The sequence below is a fragment of the Cupressus sempervirens genome, chromosome 4, assembly GCF_028749045.1.
Source record: "Cupressus sempervirens isolate cs-2001-9-10 chromosome 4, ASM2874904v1, whole genome shotgun sequence".
In the NCBI taxonomy this organism is placed as follows: domain Eukaryota; kingdom Viridiplantae; phylum Streptophyta; class Pinopsida; order Cupressales; family Cupressaceae; genus Cupressus; species Cupressus sempervirens.
This window is the reverse complement of record NC_143121.1, coordinates 731467377-731488792: the sequence shown is the minus strand read 5'-3', so window position 1 is coordinate 731488792 and position 21416 is coordinate 731467377. Positions and strand designations below refer to the sequence as shown.

Sequence of the window (21416 nt, the reverse complement as noted above, 5' to 3'; positions counted from 1 at the left end):
GAGAACCTCCAAAAAAATGGCTATATAACACAAAACCAATTCAGTTAATCTTATAATTTGTACAAAATATGAAATGAATAAATGAATTACAAAACTTTAGAAATATTTTAATTATTCAAAAATAATTACTTATGATTGGTATATAGATGTTAGACTAATTCACTAATCATACAAAATGAATACAATAGTACTAGCCTAGAACAAGTACAATAATGAAAATACTCACATAGAAGCATCATTTCACAGAGATTGTAGAAATCATCTTCTTCTTATTCTTGTCTTATAAAATTTATAAAATAGAATTGTTAATATGTTCATTTCAAAATCAGCTATTCACTAATCTCCATCCAAAATGCACTAAAGACAAAACAAAGTCAAACTTTTTTTTTGTGATTAAGAATTTTTTCTAATTTTTTTGTTGTTTTTTAATACAATTTTTTTTTTCAAATTTTTTGTTTTTTCTTTTAAACTACAAACTATACATATCATGAAGATCATACCCTGCTGAAATTTTCAGAAAAAAATTGATCAAATTTGAATGGAAGATAGCTACATCCATTTCATCCCCACCCAAAGTACATATCAAACCCTAATCAACTCAGCTTTAGAAAACACTGGCGTGTGAGTTGCACCGACCTGTCCATTTTTTAACTTTGTCATCCGACATTTTCTTTGAAATGGGCGACGGAACAAAACACAAAGAAAACCATGTTCTCAAAACATTTTGCCCGCTCAGATGGTTGTCCTCAACATTTGAAAACCGGGCAAATCCTCTGGATAGAAACAATTACTCTTATTCTAAGTCTTCAAAAATAGTTTGACATGATACCTTTTTCACTCTGCACATTGAGAATTAGTGCCATGGCTTTCCAATGCTCTGCTTCTGGGAGTCTCAGGATTTGATGGTTTTCTTGATCTTGCATGAGAAGAAGAGATGCATGATTTGAAGTGAGCCCGCCTTGCCAGCTCATCAGCCGCCTCGACGACGTGTTCAATCCTAATCACACTCTCCACCAGAAGCCATGCAAAGGTGGCGAGTGGAAGCTCCTCTGCATATTCAATACTACGTCCCCTTGGAGCTCTTTCTTCAACAGAAGAATAAGATTGTGTGAGAATTTTGGCATCAACTTTTTGTTGATCTCGTAATGACACCCCCCTTCTGAAGAGCCTTGTCGTTGTGGGCTCTTCTACGCACATAATCTCTTCCTTTGGTGACTTAATCATGGGCTCTTGGACTTGTTCTTCTTCATCAATTTGGGGTTGAATGTTTCCCTTGATTTTATCGGAGTGCCATCTTCTGAGATCCATGAAATGTTTCGGCAGGCCATCCAAGGCAACCTGCAGATCCTTCAGTGCAAGCTGCAAGTGCTCCATCATGATTCCTGAGTTACTTATTCGCATGTGTTTGATAGAGTAGGACATCTCTCGCAGTAACTTTGCTGCTTCCTCGCTCACCTTCAGACATGGCTTCCTCAATACCGAACGGACAGAATGCGGTGTCTGTATCATATTGTGTTCAACAACTCGACTCAGAGTCAGTATGAAATCAACATGTTCTGTTAAACAATTCCTAGATTCAATTGTATAAGATTCAATATTGTTATTTAAACTCAAATGTGGATATTTGAGATCTATGTTTTATAAATAGTCATTTATAAGAAATTATTAGGATGGGAGAGAAGATCTAGTATTTGAACATGTTTTAATAGTTGTGATAGAATAATTAATTTAATATATATATTTGCTAGTTTAATATCTAATATTTTTTACAACATTGTACTAATAATTGTGACTTAAAGTTGTTTTTGTTGATGATAACTACCTATAATTGAATGAAATGTGTCCCTTTTTTGTAAAAAAATTCAATCATGTGATGCCACATCGATTGAACAAGTATGGGGGTCCTTAATGCATTTTTTTTGGCTTGTTTTGGACACCTTGACAAAAAGAATGATGATGTAGCCCTGCAACCTTAGCTATATAAGTACTGGACACATGGACTTGCTGTAAAAAATAAGAGTGATTTAAAATTTCCACATACCAAGTAGTTTTTCTCTCACCTATTGCTATTAGATTCAACAATGTAGTTTTTGAGACAAATTCATTGACTTGTGTTTCATGAGTATTGATTCACAAGAATCCATCTCTTATGAGAATGAATGGTACACTTGCACTCATTGGATTCATAGGTGATGTTCATAGAAGCGAAGCATTGTGCTTTTCTCGGAGATCATCCATCTGAATACTACTCCAAATCAAGTGTGTTTAAGTTTTGGCCAAGATTAAGTCCATTTAGATGGCTATCCCATATACAAAACATTGGCTATGCCTAATGACCCATGTTTCATAAATAGTGATTCACAACAAACTATTAAGATTCAACAATGTAATTTTCAAGACAAATTTATTGATCTGTGTTTCATGAGTATTAAGGCCCGTTTGGTCACGGGCATAGGAATGGAGAATAGGTATGTAATATTGGGAATAGGAATGGCTATTCCAATAACAGGTATTTTTTGGAATGGGTATAAGCTCATTTTAGAGGGAAAATGGGAATATGTATTCCTATTCCCTATTCCAAGTGACAAACCAAATAGAAAATGGAAAATGTATTCCAACTTTTCTATTCCTATTCCAACAACCAAACGGGCCCTAAAGTTCACAAGAATCGATCTTTTCTAACAAAGAATGGTGTATTGAACACTCATTGAATCTATATGTGATGTTCATAAAAGTGCAATCTTAGTGGTCGCCCATCTATATACTACTCGAACTCAAGTGTATTTAGCCATTGAGTTTTGGCCAAGGTTAAGGCCATTTAGGTTGTTATCCCATTTACAAAACATTGGCTATGCCTAATGACCCATGTTTCCTAAATAGTGATTAACAACAAAATATTATGATATCGTTATTAAATTCACCAATGTAACTTTTAAGACAAATTTATTTACTCATTTTCTATGAGCACTGATTCACAAGAATCTATCTCTTATGAGAATGAGTGATATGCCTAGCACTCATGCATCTAGGGATGTTCATAGAAGTGAAGCATTAGACCTTTCTAAGAGGTCACCCATTTGAATATTAGTCCAGTTCAAGTGTCTCTATCTATTGAGTTTTGACCAAGATTAAGTCCACATAGGTTGCTATTCCATTTACAAAAAATTCACTGTATCTAATGAACTACTAATTATAAAGCCCATTTTACTCATCAAATGATAACTAACAGATATTTTTCAGTGTGCCAAACTATGATATTGCTATTAAAACTTAATCTTGTGAACCTATATTTCATGAATAATAGTTAACAACAACTCATAGAGATAATGTTCAGAAGGACTCCATGTTAATTTTTTTGAAAATCACTCCTCATATATAAAAATCCATTTTAATTCTATTTAAGTTATATTATTAATCTACATCAGAACAATAGACTACTAAAACAAACATACATATGTATACCTGAATCTCGGATCGTAAGCATCCATGCAAGGATGAAATAGAATATGCTAAATGCCGAAGACTGGCTCCAATTTTCACATATTGCTTCCACGGATACCTATGCCGAAATTGCCCGTGCCTTGGCTCCCAACTTGCAAACGTCGCCTACAATGAACTGCTTTTAGTTTTTATAACGTCCATGATTGTACAAACATGCAGAGTTTTTAAACCAGAAAAGCCGTACCAGAGACTCATCCGTGGCCTTGGAATCTAACACAAACTTGTATCCTTCGTATATCTTGTCTTCTGATGTTTTGTCTCTTTCATTTTCATCATCATCCATGTCATCATCGCGCCCATCAAAGTATTCCCGAACGCATCCTGACAATTCAAAGAGGTAAGTTATTAGGATTAAAACTATCTAATATACAGATAATTTATATAAGATTGGAGATTAGACTTTTAGTGTACATTTATTTTTAAACTCAGTTGGGTAATATTTTTATAATCTATGACATGCAACAAATATGTTTGAGTTAGAAATATGTGAAATGTAAGAAATTATATGACTGTGTAAATGTTTATATATTATGTTTTTAGATGAGATTGTGTGTGTTTTTTATTATCAAAATTTTAGATCATATTGAATGATCTATTATTAAGATGAAAGGGTTTAAGAATGTCAAAATTTTAGATCATTGAATATGATTCAAAATGTCTACGAACTCACAATCTAATTCAAAAACATAATATTATAGATTGTCATTAATCAATATTTCTAATCACATTCTATGATCTATTATTAGAATGAAAAAGTTCAAGAATGTGCTACATGGATCAGAAAATAAATATACTATTTCTTTCTCAATTCTATTTGAGATAAAAACAGCTTCTTCTTTTTTCCCTAAAATGAGCATTACCTTGAAGGGATCGAGCCAGGTCTTCATATTTGTCAGCTGTGAAATTGTGGAGATTCTCCCCTGCCCAGATGGGGTAAACGAGCACACTGATGACTAGGCAGAGGCCACATCCAATGGCTATGCTGGACAGACGTACACGTGCCAAGCGGAATATGTTATCAACCCTATAACCAGATACTGTTATCAGATTGAATGTCAGGACGAAGATCACAACTCCGTAGTCGTATCTTCTCTTCACTGTAGGGAAGAACCGAGCAAAAGATGCAGTCGCGCCTACACAAACAGACTAAGTTGTTATTAAAGTAAGGGAAATAACAAATAAACATTTAGTGTAGTCTATAATTTTATTTGTATAGTTTTTCTTATTAATTATAAGAGTTTGATCAAAATTATATGATTTGTTATTAGAAATAAGAGAGTAAGATAAGAAAAATAAAATGATGATAGATTATGTAGTTTGATCTGAAGTGTCCAAAAGAAGAGAGCAAGACAAAGAAAAGAATCAAGGATTATATAGTTTGATCTAAAATATTAGAAAGAAGGGAAAAAGAAACCACTGACTCTTACGCTAAAAGTGAAAAATAGTCAAAGTTCACCTACTTTTTGCAAGCTTGTGTTTTTCTTCGTATATACTGTTGAAAGATGGTACTAAAAGATAAGAAATAGAATAATGACAGATCATACATAATTTGAACTAAAATGTCATAAGAATAGAACAAGATAAGCCAAAAGAAAATGGCAAATCATATAGTTTGATATGAAATAACAAAAAGACGTTCAAAAAGCACATAAAAAGAAGAACATTAATAGATCCATAAATTGTTCTGAAATGGAAGAAGTAAACAATGAAAATAGATCATATGATTTAATCTAAAACATTAAGAAATAAACTCACAGAGCTGATATGGAAATTAGTTACTGACCTAGAAGAAAAACTGAGAAACCAATGACAATAGCCTCTCCTACTTGACCTGCGTGTCTAGATAGGTAACTGACACACGTGGCAAGGGATCCTGCGACTAGAGTGCCTAACCCTCTGTTCAAACCTTTGCTCAAAGTAGCTCCTGTTAAAACACAAGTACACCATTAGCATATGATGTTTACAACCAGAACAAATACTAAAGTAAATAACAATCATAACCATATGAGTTTGCTTGATCCCAAAGCTCCCAAAGCTCCCAAGGTGTCTTCCAAAGATGACAGGATTTGAAATAGCTGACAATGATTTATTACCTGCAGTGAATTCAAGTACAACCACCACAGTCAAGACAGCCCAAATGGCATTATCTCCAACACCATGGAAGAGGGGATCAATCAAATACAAAAGAGAGACCAAAGACAGAGCTGCTCCAAACTTCATGGAATGTATGATCCTTCTTGGATCTTCTTTTCCAAGCTTCCATATCTTTGCCAAGGAGCTCCCAATGCAAGATTTCATGCTTTTGCCTTCTTTTATCATGCATGCCCTGCTTCCAGTATTTTCACTAACAATGACGTCCACTTTACACTCGCCCTTCAGATCGGTGGACGCCATTACTAAACTTGTCTCTCAAAGCACAGGTTTATTTCCCACCTAAGAATATTGATTATAATCCCAACTTCATTATAATCCCAACTTGATGACAAGGAAGCATCGATTAAAAGATAATTTGTGAGCCCAAATCTCTAAGCAGCTCAGCCACAGTATCATATCTATGATAAGTGGAGTTGGGTGTAGCAATAGACTGAAGGCGTTTGTATTCTTCCGAAAGAGTACAGGCATCGAGGGATAAGGATTACGCTAAGTGTCAGTAATTCACATGGGACAGCTAGCGGGATGGGGATGAGGATTTGTGCTTTTTAATTCAAATTACTATTTTTATCTTTAAAAAAGGGTATAATGTTGAGTAATATACATCAAATTGGATAACAATAGGTTAGAAATTGTGATAATTTAACATATATCAATATATTAAATCTAATCAGTACTAATTCGATAGGAGAATCTTATCAATCTTTAATATTTTCTCTAGTTCTATTATTACTTTTAATTTTTGGTTAAAAAAATAATGTAAATGTATAATCAATTATCACTATTAATTTTTAAACTATTAAACATCACATCATACTACTATATTGTTTAGATTCATTGTCTTTTATTATTTAAGTTTCTATCCAACATTATTTTTTAAATTTGGTAGTATATTATGATTTCATTATAGTCTTATTTTTAACTACTAAACATCACATCAGTTATCAGATTCATTGTCTTTTATTATTTAACTGTATGCTTACCTAACATTTGTTTTTAAAAAAATTAGAGTTGCTATGAATATCATGATCTCAATACCACTTTATTTTGCTTTTGTTTCAATCTTATATAAAATTTCTTAAATATTAACTCAAACTTGGTAAAGATAAATATACGGATTATAAAATTAATAATAATATAAGACTATATAAAAAATTATATATAACATTACCACGTCAACATAAGCCTTACTAGAAGATGCAATTGTTGCATTCATCCAAAGGAACGAGACCTATAGTTTTTCTAACATTACAATCATCTTCAAAGGTGTTTGCAAGTAGTGGGGAACTCAACATGCTTGAGTGGTGCCATTAATTTTGGCAAGAAAACTTTCTTCTTGCAAGTGGATGGGAAGAATAAAAATGAATAATGTGGGAGAAATGGCTTAAGAAATGATAGTAGAGACACTAATCCAAAATTAATAAGGAGTATGAGAGAAAATGTGATATAAGAACACTATCTCTAGTGAGGTTTGTGTTACATGGACAACACATGACAAAGTGTTTGGAATCTAGGGGTGTGACCCAAGCACCCCACTTTGAGTTTCAACATCTTTAACAAGGCATGTACTAAGGCTCTATCAACAAGGAGGGATGACGAGCATAGTTAAGAAAATAACAACTAGAGTCATAACTAAGGATTTAGAAGATGAGGTGAGGAATAAATTGACATGTATATAACATTACAATATTTTTAAAGCTTGGATTGATGGTGTGATTTAGGGGCCAATGATCAAGTTTAAATGATCTCACAAGTGGATTAATGACTATTGGGAGCCTAATTTGGTTGAGTGTAGGGTTTTCATTGTTGCTTTTAAAAATGTGTAGGATAGGAATGTGATCTCATGTGACTAATATTAGAGCTAGGAGGATAAGTATTCACTAATGTTGAAATGACCAATACCTTCAAGAGATTGAGTCGTGGGGTCCTCATATTTCTTAGTTTTGAAGTCATACATATTCTTCCCTACCTACATGGGGTATATGACCACATTGATGTCTAGGCCCATGCCAAATCCAATAACTATGATGGGCATATGTACATGTGCCATGCATCTAATGTTATCAACCTAGTAATGTGAGACAATATAAGATTGAATGTGAGAACAAAGATCACAACTCCATAGTCATATCTCCTCTTCCTTGTAGGGAAGAATCAAGTAAAAGAAGTAGTCATGCCTACACAAATAAAATAAACACTTTAGGGTAAGGGGGAAAATAAATCTATTTGTAAGAAAGCATTTAGAAATTAGTCATAGACATGTGATTTCTATATCTTATGATTTTATTGTGCATAATTTTTAGTATTAGTGGTTTTCTTTTTCTTTTTTATTAGGCTAAATATTTTATCATTAAGAAGAAGAGAGGAAGACAAGAGCAAGACAAGAGAAAATAAAAATGATGAATCATGTAGATTCATCTAAAATGTCAACAAGAACATGCATGACCATGAACCATTGAGATTGATCTGAAATGTTAGGAAAAAGAGGGAAATAGTAAAAAACAATGATGATTAATCATATAGTGTGATCTAAAATTCAAGAAAGAAAAGATGAAGACAAGAAAGAAGAATGATGATAAAAAAAATTTATTTGATCTAGAATATCAAAAGGAAAAGAGTTAAATAAGAAAAAGGAAAAAAAATGGAACTAATACATGAGAAAGAACAAGGATATGAATGACCTAATTTAATTTAAATCCACATTCAAAATGTTAAAGTTGCACGAGAAAGAAAGATTGATCAAAGAATCAATCATTTTTTCCAATAAGCCCAAATCTCTAAGCAGTTCACAAACTAACAAGTGAACTTGGTTGTAAAAAAGAGATAGCCATCACTTGTACTTGTCAGTAGGCTAAGTACTATTTGTATCATTTTTTGAATAAATCCACTTAAGTTGTATTTAAAATTATATCTATCAACCAATTATATGTTACCACTTTTCTTATTTCTTATACACTGTATGCTTTATATTGTGAAATTATTTTTTTAAGTTTATAATAAATTGAAAAATTATTTATTCATCATTTGATTGGGTAGATTATTTGGGGTCTTATTGTAGAGAGTTTTATCACTCCTTTTATATTGCATGGTTTTTGGTAAAATTTTCATATATACAAATAAAATTTTGATTTTTTTAAAATTTCTTTCAAAGTTAGAAACTAATCAACATTTTAATTATTAGTATAGAATATATTTTTAAAATTATAATGTAGATAAAAATATTATAAATATATATTACAATATAACATATATTTATTTTCACTTTATTTTTAAAAAAAAATTATATTATATTATTATTATGCATTAATAAATATTTAATAAAAAATATTCTTTGTAATATATTATAATTTGAATTTAGTTTGTTAAATAAGTATTCATTCTATTATTTTATTTTTTCCTTAAAGTGAAATAAATTATTTTATCAATAATTTTATTTAAGGTATGAAAGTAAAATAATTTAAATATTTTTAAAGATAAATACATGATATAATTAATATTTTATATTAAAATAAAATTTATGATAAAAATTTTCATAATTTTTTCACAAGTTCTATTTAAATCTAAAATTTATAAAGTAAACTATATTTATAATTATATAAGTTTATATTATATAAAATTATAGAAATAAAATACAATAAATTATTTAAACTAAATTAAAAACTTATATTAAATGTATTTATTAAATTAAATTAAAACTATATTTCTAATAATAAATACATTAGTGATGCTTTTTAGATAAAAAAATAATAATAATTAAAAAATCAATACTATTACTTCTATTTTAGTTTATGATATAATTAAAGGCAAGTGCTTAGCCCCTATGTGACACTTGTTTGATTGGCTATCTATTGACAACCTTTCTTTAATTTAATTTCATGTAACCTCAAATTGCATTGATTCAATATATATATATTTTTTTTAAAAGACATAATGGTCATTTATTATTCTAAATAAATAATGAGGAGAATCTAGAAATATTTGTGAGGCCTTTGCAACAATCATTAATGAGATGGATTATGCTTATTCTTAGTAATTCACATGTGATAGTTGATAGGATATAGATTGTGCTACTAACTTGAGAAAAAATATTTTCCATGTAGATGTATTTACTATTTATTATCATTAAACACGTTATTTTTTTAAAAAATTGATTGTATTGTATAACTATTCTAATTATGTATTATGAAATGTGGTTTGAAATGTTGATAAGATAAAATTATTAGATAATCGTTGGAATCATTTTTTTTAGGATGTTGAAATTTAGGTTTGTCACTGATGTCAACATATGTATTTGTTTTATGTTGGTTGTTTCAGACAAACAATGATTCTATATGTTATAAGAAATACAATAGAGTTGTATGGATATTGTACAATACTTTAGAGTGTGGAAGCTTGATTATCATCTTGAATGAGTATGGACCCTATCTCTAAGGTCATGTGGTCTAATGTGTTGATTTGTGAGAATTATAGTTGCTTTGGTGAAGACTAGTTATATGCAAGTGCCCAAAACTTATGCCAAAGATGGTTGTTGTATTTTAAGTATAATTTGTTTGTGATATAGAATAATGATATATGAGCCTAATGCATGGTATAAGACTTGGATTATAGTATACCATGGGATTAGTGGCCTAATTTGTTCATATTGCAACAAGTGCTAGTGTATGGACATTACATAATTAGTTGTGGAAGCCAACAAGGAGGTGTAATATATGATATGGATTGGTGAGCATGGATTAAGGATTGTGTCACATGTTTTAATTCTTGTAATTTCTATACACTTGCATTGGATTTTCCATGTATCTTAGCATTGTTTAATGCATTGATTTATGCATTAGGGAAGTCCTAATAGGCTGACCTAATTGAAATTTGTACCTTGTATAAAATTAATTAATTTTTTTGTTGTAATGTATGTGAATGGATGTAAAGTCATAATTGATGCAAGAAAGGTCAGAGAAGAGATGAAAGTAGATCAAATGCTTTGATAAAGGTATAAGTGTAATATATGATTATTTCTTATGCACTTTGATGTCTTGTAAAGGAAATTTATTTGTCATCGGCTAATTTATGTCTTAGATAGTGAGTCCTTTGAGCTGGGTTTACCATTATCCTTTTGAATAATAAGTCCTTGAAGGTGGCTTTGACCATTACCCTTTGAGCATTGTACTCAAGTAGTGATCCTTTTATTCTCATCAACTCCTAACAACAACAACAACAACAACAAGATAAGGAATTATTTGATCTTCTTAGGGATTATATATTTTTTTATCAAAAAAGACTAAGGAATACATGAAGACAAAAGTTTTGGAAATGTAATGACAAGCAAGTGAATGAGAGAGGGGAGGGCAAATCAGGAACCACTTTAAAGTTTTCCCACAAAGATTAATTCTACTTTACATCTTTAGATTAAATCTAATCTACTTTCATGCATGAATATAAAACAATATATAGATTAATACCATAACACTTTTGACACAAGATATGGTAACCCAAAAATCCTTGAAGTAGAAGGTAAAACTAGGGTGGGGATGATACCCACAATGCTTCCTTATTGCAATAATAAAGTTGGCCTAGTAGGGCTTACAATTGATCACTTTTGGTGATCTACTCTATTAGGAGTATGAAGGACTATTAAGTCCACCTCTTGAAAGGATTTTATAATACAATGAAGTATCTACTCTATTAAGAGATTTAGCAAAGGATTATTAGGTCCACCTGGTTAGAGGATTTGACTAATGCACATGTTAGGATGAATCAGCAAGATGATCTCTTCTTTGCAACTTGAATTTTTGAATTACATCCTTTGACTAATATGATCACCTAACTATGATGAATGAGTCCCTGTTCCTCCCTTTATACTACCTTGTAGCTTAATTACTTAATCTGCTCCATATTCACTCCTTGTTTCATAAAACTTTCATTTATCACAACTTTATATTTTTTTACTCATTTAAACAAATGAATTTTGTCTTTCTTATATATCCTTCAAACAATAACTCTATACCAAGTTGACTCCCACAATAGATATCTTCATACTAATCAATTTATACCTTTAGGTCGACTTAGATACTAATGGTTGGGCAATGCTGTTCACTTGATTTTTTGTTGATGCTTGGGAAATACAATGAGCTCAAATGACACTGTTACTTGGATGCTTTAGGAGTAAAAGTACAAAGATATGTCACCTTTCAGGCTGGCTTATCAGAACATTTGAATTTAAGTATTTCTATCTAAATGTAATGCCCCGCCAAGGGATCCAAAGAATTACACTAAGTTTACCTAACAAATTTTTTTTAAAACATGAAAGTAAAACCATACACAACACTTACATGATAGCGGAAGCAATAGTAACATCCAACTGAAAATAACATAACATAACAGATTACATTCTTTAAAGATCCCTTAACGTTGAATTACTTCTAATCATAACTATCCATCCAACATCACATCCTTATGAAATAGCAATGATACATTCAACATTCATAAATTACATTTTTAATTGCTCAATCATCCACTGTACATGACATATGGTATGAAAAGCTTAAAAGAATAAACATCCATGTAAATAAAGTACATCATCATCCAATATTAATCCATGATGCAATTAAAAGTAAATAAAACCATAAACATTACATGATACATCATCATCATGAAGATATAAAAATCCATCATAAAAGATAACCATATATCACAAACATAAATAACTAAGTGCACGGTTCCTCTCAACCGTAAATAGCATCATTAGACCATCATGGATCCTAGCCATCCTTCTGTGCGTAACATTCCAAAACACTGAAGAGATCATTTGTATTATCATAGTAGGAATGTCACTCCTAAAACATCCTACTAACATGAAAAGTAAAGCATAAGATATCATCATCTAACATATGAAAATCATCAATGTAAGGAACATACCAGTAAATACATCCATCATAGGGTATATCATCTACCATAATGATCCAAGAACATAATGAAGATAAATACCAACCAATAATACTCCAGCCACAGTGTCTCGGACGGACCTCAAATGATAAGAGTGATAAAACACTACCACCCGACCATGTGGAACCTAAATGGTCCACTCCCACCGTGCTAAGGAGATAATCTCAAGTCCCAAACAGGCTATCAAAATCACATAGCACAAATCTCTAAAGTCCAGGAATCCTAAAAGTATACTAACTCAAAGGTTCCATCACACAAAACTGATATCTACTTCCCAGAGGCACACCAATGACATGTAGGAAACCTACTATGCAAGCGGAAAAGTGTCATCGCATTTATCTCATACAAGTTACCCTAGTAGTTAGCTAAACTCCACGGGTCCATACAGATCTCATGCGGCCACTAGTATCCTCTCATACTGACGAGGCATACTACAGAATGCAAGGTCGCAACCATGCGTCTCACTACTCCCATCCTAGCCTGTATAAGCGCTCAAGGCATGGGCGAGAACCAAAACAATTACCTTTTTAGGTTCATTTAATCCCCATTTAGTGTGTAAATGTTATCACTTATTAACCAAACTTACAATGAGTTACCCTGGCAGCCACTTAGGGCCCCAACCCCCATTGCACGACACTACAAGTAGATTACCTACCCTAATGCTCATGGAATCATAAATCACCACAGTCATGTACAAGCGACTGTAAAGAAAATCCAAAAGATAATCTAATAAAAGAATCATCAAATATCCAAGATAAGAATCATCAAAATCTCCATGAGCATTCGAAAAGCATCCATAAAAAATCATGACCACAACAGTTCTCTATTTGCAACTGAAGGCATCACTGATAATCATAAATATCCATTGGTTCTTAATAACCAAAATATATCTCAAAATAAATCACCATATCCATTGGTTCTCAACAAGCAACCAAGAATATCTCAAAATCATATTGATCGAAGACTCCAAAATGGTTGAGTCAAACATGTCACAACATGACACCATCAAGAATAAATTCACATTTCACTCCCATCATGGCGAATAGAAAATAATCCAAGGATAACAGATCGATGATTCAAAAATGATTAGCTCAGGTGTCTCATACATCTCAGCTTCACACATGAAGACTGATGAGCAATAACAAACAGTAAATACAAACATTTCATAGAGCATACGATCACATTACCATGGTTGGGCTTATAAAGATCGAGACCAAATAAGATCAACATGCCAACACATCTCATAATCCCCCGAGCCTTTGGTAACAACCTAGGACTAGTCAACACTAGTCAACCCAAAAACCCCAAATAAGAAGAATATAGAATACACGATGCAAACACATGTTTTGGTTTTGCTATATTACATAGTTGAATCAAGTGTAGAGGTTTTCCAATTTCTATTTGCAAGTATATTTTCAAGTGTCTTAAGTTTCATCATTTGACCTACAAGTCAACCCAATTGTTCCCCCGATAGCATTATCCTAAGAATAACTTAAGGATAAATATTCACTAAACTGATCATCATTGACCTTAATTAAATTGTTCTCCATATTTAACTAAGATCCATAGTACTAATTGGATAACTCTTCCTTAATGTTACTTCTACATTTCAACATTATCAAAGGATCATTATTCTTTTATAAAAGAACCAATTATCAATCGTCGAATAAGAAGAATTATAATTTAATTAAAATGATCAATTTAATCAATTAATAAACATAGGTACACCATCCATGACCTATTAGCATTCTAATAGTTTTCAATTAGAAATTTAATTAAGTATTACTAAAGTTTGATTCTTTTAATTTAATCGTTATCATCATTGACAACCATATAATATCTAAAGTCATAATTCAAGTCATAAGACTTATCAACTTCAATATAGATAATTTACAATCTCGTTAAAAGATTTATATCAATTAAATCTCCATTACATAACTTAATTATTAATTAAATCTAATTAACTCCCATTAATTGATTTAATTAATAGTTGCATAACCATAACAACGTTCCAATTAATATCAGTTGACTTATAACTAGCTAGAATTTTGTAAGTTAAAAGTCAACTATAATTCAATACTCAAATGATCCTATTAATAATTTAATAATAATATCTTGATACTATTTAAATACAAGCTATATTAGAAATCTTAATAATAATTCCGTATGACCACATTTGTCATCTCACAAAGAATACCTACATTCCCTAGACAATTCGCATTATAATGTTTCAAATAAAACTCTATCACGCAACTTAATTATTAATATCATAGTTATAATATCAACTCAATGAATATCAATTGATTACAAATCGATTATACTTCAAATCCAAAAACTATTATCTTTACAAAACTTTAATCATTAAATAATCTCCACTAGATTAAATCTAATTGAATTTATTGATAACTATTTAAACCATTATTTATTAATAGTTTGTTAGTCCTTACAAACATTAATAAATAATAAATTCCTCAAACTATAAATACTCGATCTATAGAATCTTTCTATAAACTCATTAGTTAATATTTGGCTAACTCTTAACTCCATTAAGGTATTCAAACGTATTAACCAATAATATAATAATCAGTCTTAATCCAATATCATTCAGAGTTTCTAAACATAATATAAATTATCATCTTACAATTATTTAATCAATATTAAAATCAACCATTAGACTCCATTTTCTAATTGTTCTAATATTATTTTGTCTATATAAACATTGTTTGAAAAAGATCCCTACGAATAAGACTCATTGTAGATTTTAACATGAATAATCTCCAAATTCTTAACATTATCATCTTCATTAAACAATTCTAAAATCGTTTAATATATATTAAATAGTATTCAATATACATTATAAAAATTCCACTATATAAACTATATTAAAATCTCTTTTCTTTTAATCCATTTACTTAGATTGACTAATAATTAATTACACTTCTTCTACTATTAACTAATCTTAATTAAATTTGATTTAATTAGATTAGATAATAAACCATATAAAACTAATGCATGTTAATAAGATTCTACTAAGGGAAGATTGCAATAATATTTTTAATTCATTCCATGCTTTGATATATTATTTTTGTGAAGTTTAAGCATGCAAAACTCTTGATTATGGGAAATGGAGAAATATCTGTCTTTGAATAAAATTGTCTCAGTACGACGGCCATAACTCTCTAATGAACTGTTGGATCGGGCTGAAATTTAAATATGTTTTAGAAGGCCAAGTTGCGCCAATTCTGACTGAAGTGATCGAATAAATTTGATCCTGATAAAAAGTTATGAATGACTGAGTTCGGGTCTATCCAAAGGGCAGCGACAGGATAATTTGTGATGAATTAAAATTTTTCTCTTAAAGGTAATTATTCTCTAAATTTATCCAATAATTTCACTAATGGATTTGGTCATAAATCTTGAAACCATTTTCAAATCTATTTCAATTTGATTCTAATTCGAACCCAAACCTGTTTAGAACTAATTTCTTCCTTAATTGAATCTAGGGTTTTCTATTGTTTTTCTTTTCAACCAAATAGCATATCTACATTCCTATTTCAATTATAGATTTAATCACAGAGAGTATTCAGATACATATAACAAACATGATGAAGACAGGAAGAGAAATAGTGCAAATACAGTATGAGATCATCACGAGTGCACCTGGACACTGATGCTAATTTTTCCATGCCTCAGAAGTCCACAGAAAATCCTTTCCTTCTCCATCATTCGCATTCCTTCCAAGATCCAAGCTAACCGAGAATCCCCAAGTGACTAAAAATGCTAGAAGGAGCATAGAAGCAAATAAAAAATATATACGAGCATATGAATCTTCTCCAATGCATGTAAGCTTTGAAGCTTCCTTTAAGCTTGTAGCTTCCATTTAGCTTTCATTTAAGCTTGTCCAAACACACTAAGAGAGCCCCTATTTAAAGGCCTCTAAGATGCATCTAGAGTGTCTCTAGAAACAACTAGAAGATAAGCATGACAACTAAGCATGAGTCTTCTCCAACCTTCTAGATAAGTCCTAAGGTTGTAGACACCATGTGCTCAAATAAAAATGCTAACTCTTAAGTGTAGACAACTAGTGCCTTCTTAGAGTGCAAACTCCAGTGTTGTCTATACGACAACTCCCGAGAATTTGCCAACTCCTATGTGAGCAAATATTAATATAATATTTAATTTACTTTTTCCAATTTAATTTATTTATTTATTAAATCTCATGCACTAACTTTAATAATTCCACTTTGCAATTTTAATATATTTATATTTTAATCACATGAGATTTAGAATTTTTATTAATTTAAAATATATTTTCCACTTTTAAATTTTATTTTCCAAAACTTAATTGTTAAAATATTTATTAGCTTTAATAATAATATTATTTAGTCATTTATTTAAAAATGAACTCCAAATATATTATTATTAAAATAAATATTGTCACATTGCAACTTTTAACTTTTATCTTCAAATTTAATTATTTTATTTAATTAATTTCTCAATTAATTAAATAAAATAAATATTAAAATACCATATTAATTTTCCATTAAATTAAACCATTAATTAATTTTTTTAATTAGGCTTAATTAATAGAAAATGCACCAAAGACTCACAATGTAAAAATACGAAAACCCATCATAACAAAAATAAATACAAAATCAAACCAAGGGTTAATATCACGAATTACATTATCCAACGTATTCGGAAGGTACTCAACTCATATACTTGTCTTAATTTTCCAATTAGAACAAATAGCTTAAAGGGTTGGGATTTGGACTTGAGAATTTATCTCCCCTCTCTTATCATTGAGATAATGTGATAGGGTACACTCATTCTGGCAATTCAGGGAAGTCGATACCCGATACCTGCAACCTGTATAAAAACTACGCATGTACAAGCACAATATATACTAAGCTAAACAGGAAATGGCAGGAAGTGGTGCATCGTGTAGATCCCGACTAGCAGGTGACTACGACTCCCTTCCTTAACCACATCAGACACGCCATACAAAAGAAAACATGCAAAGCAAACATGCACACCATACACATGCAAGTATGGGGTAAGTATTCATAAGAAAGCACATATGATAATAAACCATCTAGCTAATAACCATCAATAACTGAAAGCAATGTAATGATCATCATGCATACATGAAATGTAGAGTCTAAGTAATCTCATCACATAATAAACTGAATCCATAGCACAATATCTGATAATCTCATAACAATGCTGCTAACCATCAACAGAAAACTAGTTCCAAAAGAGTTCAGCAATGATAACAAAATGTGAATCAGGGGCAAGCACTACATCCACCCCCCCTGGGATTAGGCTTACTCCTGGAAGCCTACAAGAATGAAAAGCTAAGATACTCACTATGTGGGTCTCATTGAACCCTTTTCCTCTGTAGGGAGGCATGATTCCACTGAAGATGTTACAACACCTTTAGAGCAATATGATTCTGGTTTAATGGTAAACCGAAAACTATATCGAACCAACATCATTCATTTAACAACTACTGAAATATATCCCCTAATACATTCTAAACAAGAGCAACTTAATGCTTGCAAAGATAAAAAAAGGTATACTACCTTACAACATAGATAAAAGATACATGTTTTGCAACTAGAATGAGTTTTCAATTTTCAGTTTTGCCCTCATTTAGGTTTAAGTAGAACTTTCAGTTTTGAAAGCTAAGTGTTGAAGTATGAAAAATGTGCAAGTAACAGTTTAGGCTTTGTTTTCAGTTCACCTAGTTTTCAAGTTTTCAGTTTGAAAGAGATACACATGATAGTTCAAAGTTTTCATTTTGTTCAACTAGCTAACAACTAGTGACATTTCAATATACCCAGAGCTCTCAATGTTGAAACTCAAGCTCTGATACCAAATGTAATGCCCCGCCAAGGGATCCAAAGAATTACACTAAGTTTACCTAACAATTTTTTTTTTTAAACATGAAAGTAAAACCATACACAACACTTACATGATAGCGGAAGCAATAGTAACATCTAACTAAAAATAACATAACATAACAGATTACATTCTTTAAATATCCCTTAACGTTGAATTACTTCTAATCATACCTATCCATTTAACATCACATCCTTATGAAATAGCAATGATACATTCAACATTCATAAATTACATTTTTAATTGCTCAATCATCCACTGTACATGACATATGGTATGAAAAGCTTAAAAGAATAAACATCCATGTAAATAAAGTACATCATCATCCAATATTAATCAATGATGCAATTAAAAGTAAATAAAACCATAAACATTACATGATACATCATCATCATGAAGATATAAACATCCATCATAAAAGATAACCATATATCACAAACATAAATAACTAAGTGCACGGTTCCTCCCAACCATAAATAGCATCATTAGACCATCATGGATCCTAGCCATCCCTTCCTGCGTAACATTCCAAAGCACTGAAGAGATCATCGGTATTATCATAGTAGGAATGTCACTCCTAAAAAATCCTACTAACATGAAAAGTAAAGCATAAGATATCATCATCTAACATATGCAAATCATCAATGTAAGGAACATACCAATAAATACATCCATCATAGGGTATATCATCTACCATAATGATCCAAGAACATAATGAAGATAAATACCAACCAATAATACTCCAGCCACGGTGTCTCGGACGGACCTCAAATGATAAGAGTGATAAAACACTACCACCCGACCACATGGAACCTAAATGGTCCACTCCCACCGTGCTAAGGAGATAATCTCAAGTCCCAAATAGGCTATCAAAATCACATAGCACAAATCTCTAAAGTCCATAAATCTTAAAAGTATACTAACTCAAAGGTTTCATCACACAAAATTGGCATCTACTTCCCAGAGGCACAACAATGACATGTAGGAAACTTACTATGCAAGCAGAAAAGTTTCATCGCATTTATCTCGGACAAGTTACCCTGGCAGTTAGCTAAACTCCACGGGTCCATACAGATCTCATGCGGCCACTAGTATCCTCTCATACTGACAAGGCATACTACAGAATGCAAGGTCGCAACCATGCGTCTCACTACTCCCATCCTAGCCTGTACAAGCGCTCAAGGCATGGGCGAGAACCAAAACAATTATCTTTTTAGGTTCATTTAATCCCCATTTAGTGTGTAAATGTTATCACTTATTAACCAAACTTACAATGAGTTACCCTGGCAGCCGCTTAGCACCCCAGCCCCCATTGCAAGCCACTTCCCGACACTACAAGTAGATTACCTACCCTAATGCTCATGGAATCATAAATCACCACAGTCATGTACAAGCGACTGTAAAGATAATCCAATAAAAGAATCATCAAATATCCAATATAAGAATCATCAAAATCTCCATGAGCATCCGAAAAGTATCCATAGAAAATCATGACCACAACAGTTCTCTATTGGCAACTAAAGGCATCACTGATAATCATAAATATCCATTGGTTCTCAATAACCAAAATATATCTCAAAATAAATCACCATATCCATTGGTTCTCAACAAGCAACCAAGAATATCTCAAAATCATACTGATCGAAGACTCCAAAATGGTTGAGTCAAACATGTCACAACATGACATCATCAAGAATAAATCCACATTTCAGTCCCATCATGGCGACTAAAAAATAATCCAAAGATAACTGATCGATGATTCAAAAATGATTAGCTCAGGTGTCTCATACATCTCAGCTTCACACATGAAGACTGATGAACAATAACAAACAGTAAATACAAACATTTCATAGAGCATACGATCACATTACCATGGTTGGACTTATAAAGATCGAGACCAAATAAGATCAACATGCCAACACATCTCATAATCCTCCGAGCCTCTGGTAACAACCTAGGACTGGTCAACACTAGACAACCCAAAAACCCAAAATAAGAAGCATATAGAATACACGATGCAAACACATGTTTTGGTTTTGCTATATTACATAGCTGAATCAAGTGTAGAGGTTTTCCAATTTCTATTTGCAAGTATATTTTCAAGTGTCTTAAGTTTCATCATTTGACCTACAAGTCAACCCAATTGTTCCCCCGATAGCATTATCCTAAGAATAACTTAAGGATAAATATTCACTAAACTGATCATCATTGACCTTAATTAAATTGTTCTCCATATTTATCTAAGATCCATAGTACTAATTGGATAACTCTTCCTTAATGTTACTTCTACATTTCAACATTATCAAAGGATCATTATTCTTTTATAAAAGAACCAATTATCAATCCTTGAATAAGAAGAATTATAATTTAATTAAAATGATCAATTTAATCAATTAATAAACATAGGTACACCATCCATGACCTATTAGCATTCTAATAATTTTCAATTAAAAATTTAATTAAGTATTACTAAAGTTTGATTCTTTTAATTTAATCATTATCATCATTGACAACCATATAATATCTAAAGTCATAAGACTTATCAACTTCAATATAGATAATTTACAATCTTGTTAAAAGATTTATATCAATTAAATCTCCATTACATAACTTAATTATTAATTAAATCTAATTAACTCTCATTAATTGATTTAATTAATAGTTGCATAACCATAGCAACGTTCCAATTAATATCAGTTGACTAATAACTAGCTAGAATTCTGTAAGTTAAAAGTCAACTATAATTCAATACTCAAATGATCCTATTAATAATTCAATAATAATATCTTGATACTATTTAAATACAAGCTATATTAGAAATCTTAATAATAATTTCGTGTGACCACATTTGTCATCTCACAAAGAATACCTACATTCCCTAGACAATTCACATTATCATATTTCAAATAAAACTCTATCAC

General features: G+C 31.1%; 1 protein-coding gene across 1 annotated transcript; it reads right to left on the bottom strand.

Annotated features, from left to right (window-relative positions):
• Window positions 1-510: 510 nt before the first annotated feature.
• On the bottom strand, window positions 511-6135 carry LOC149563436 (aluminum-activated malate transporter 14-like). The gene is made up of 6 exons (XM_089826690.1): window positions 5595-6135; window positions 5285-5425; window positions 4362-4634; window positions 3686-3822; window positions 3463-3606; window positions 511-1500 (listed from the first exon to the last, which is right to left on the bottom strand). The coding sequence occupies exons 1-6, from the start codon at window positions 5893-5895 to the stop codon at window positions 835-837; spliced, it is 1662 nt and encodes a 553-aa protein (XP_089682816.1). The 5' UTR covers window positions 5896-6135; the 3' UTR covers window positions 511-834.
• Between the last annotated feature and the right edge of the window lie 15281 nt (window positions 6136-21416).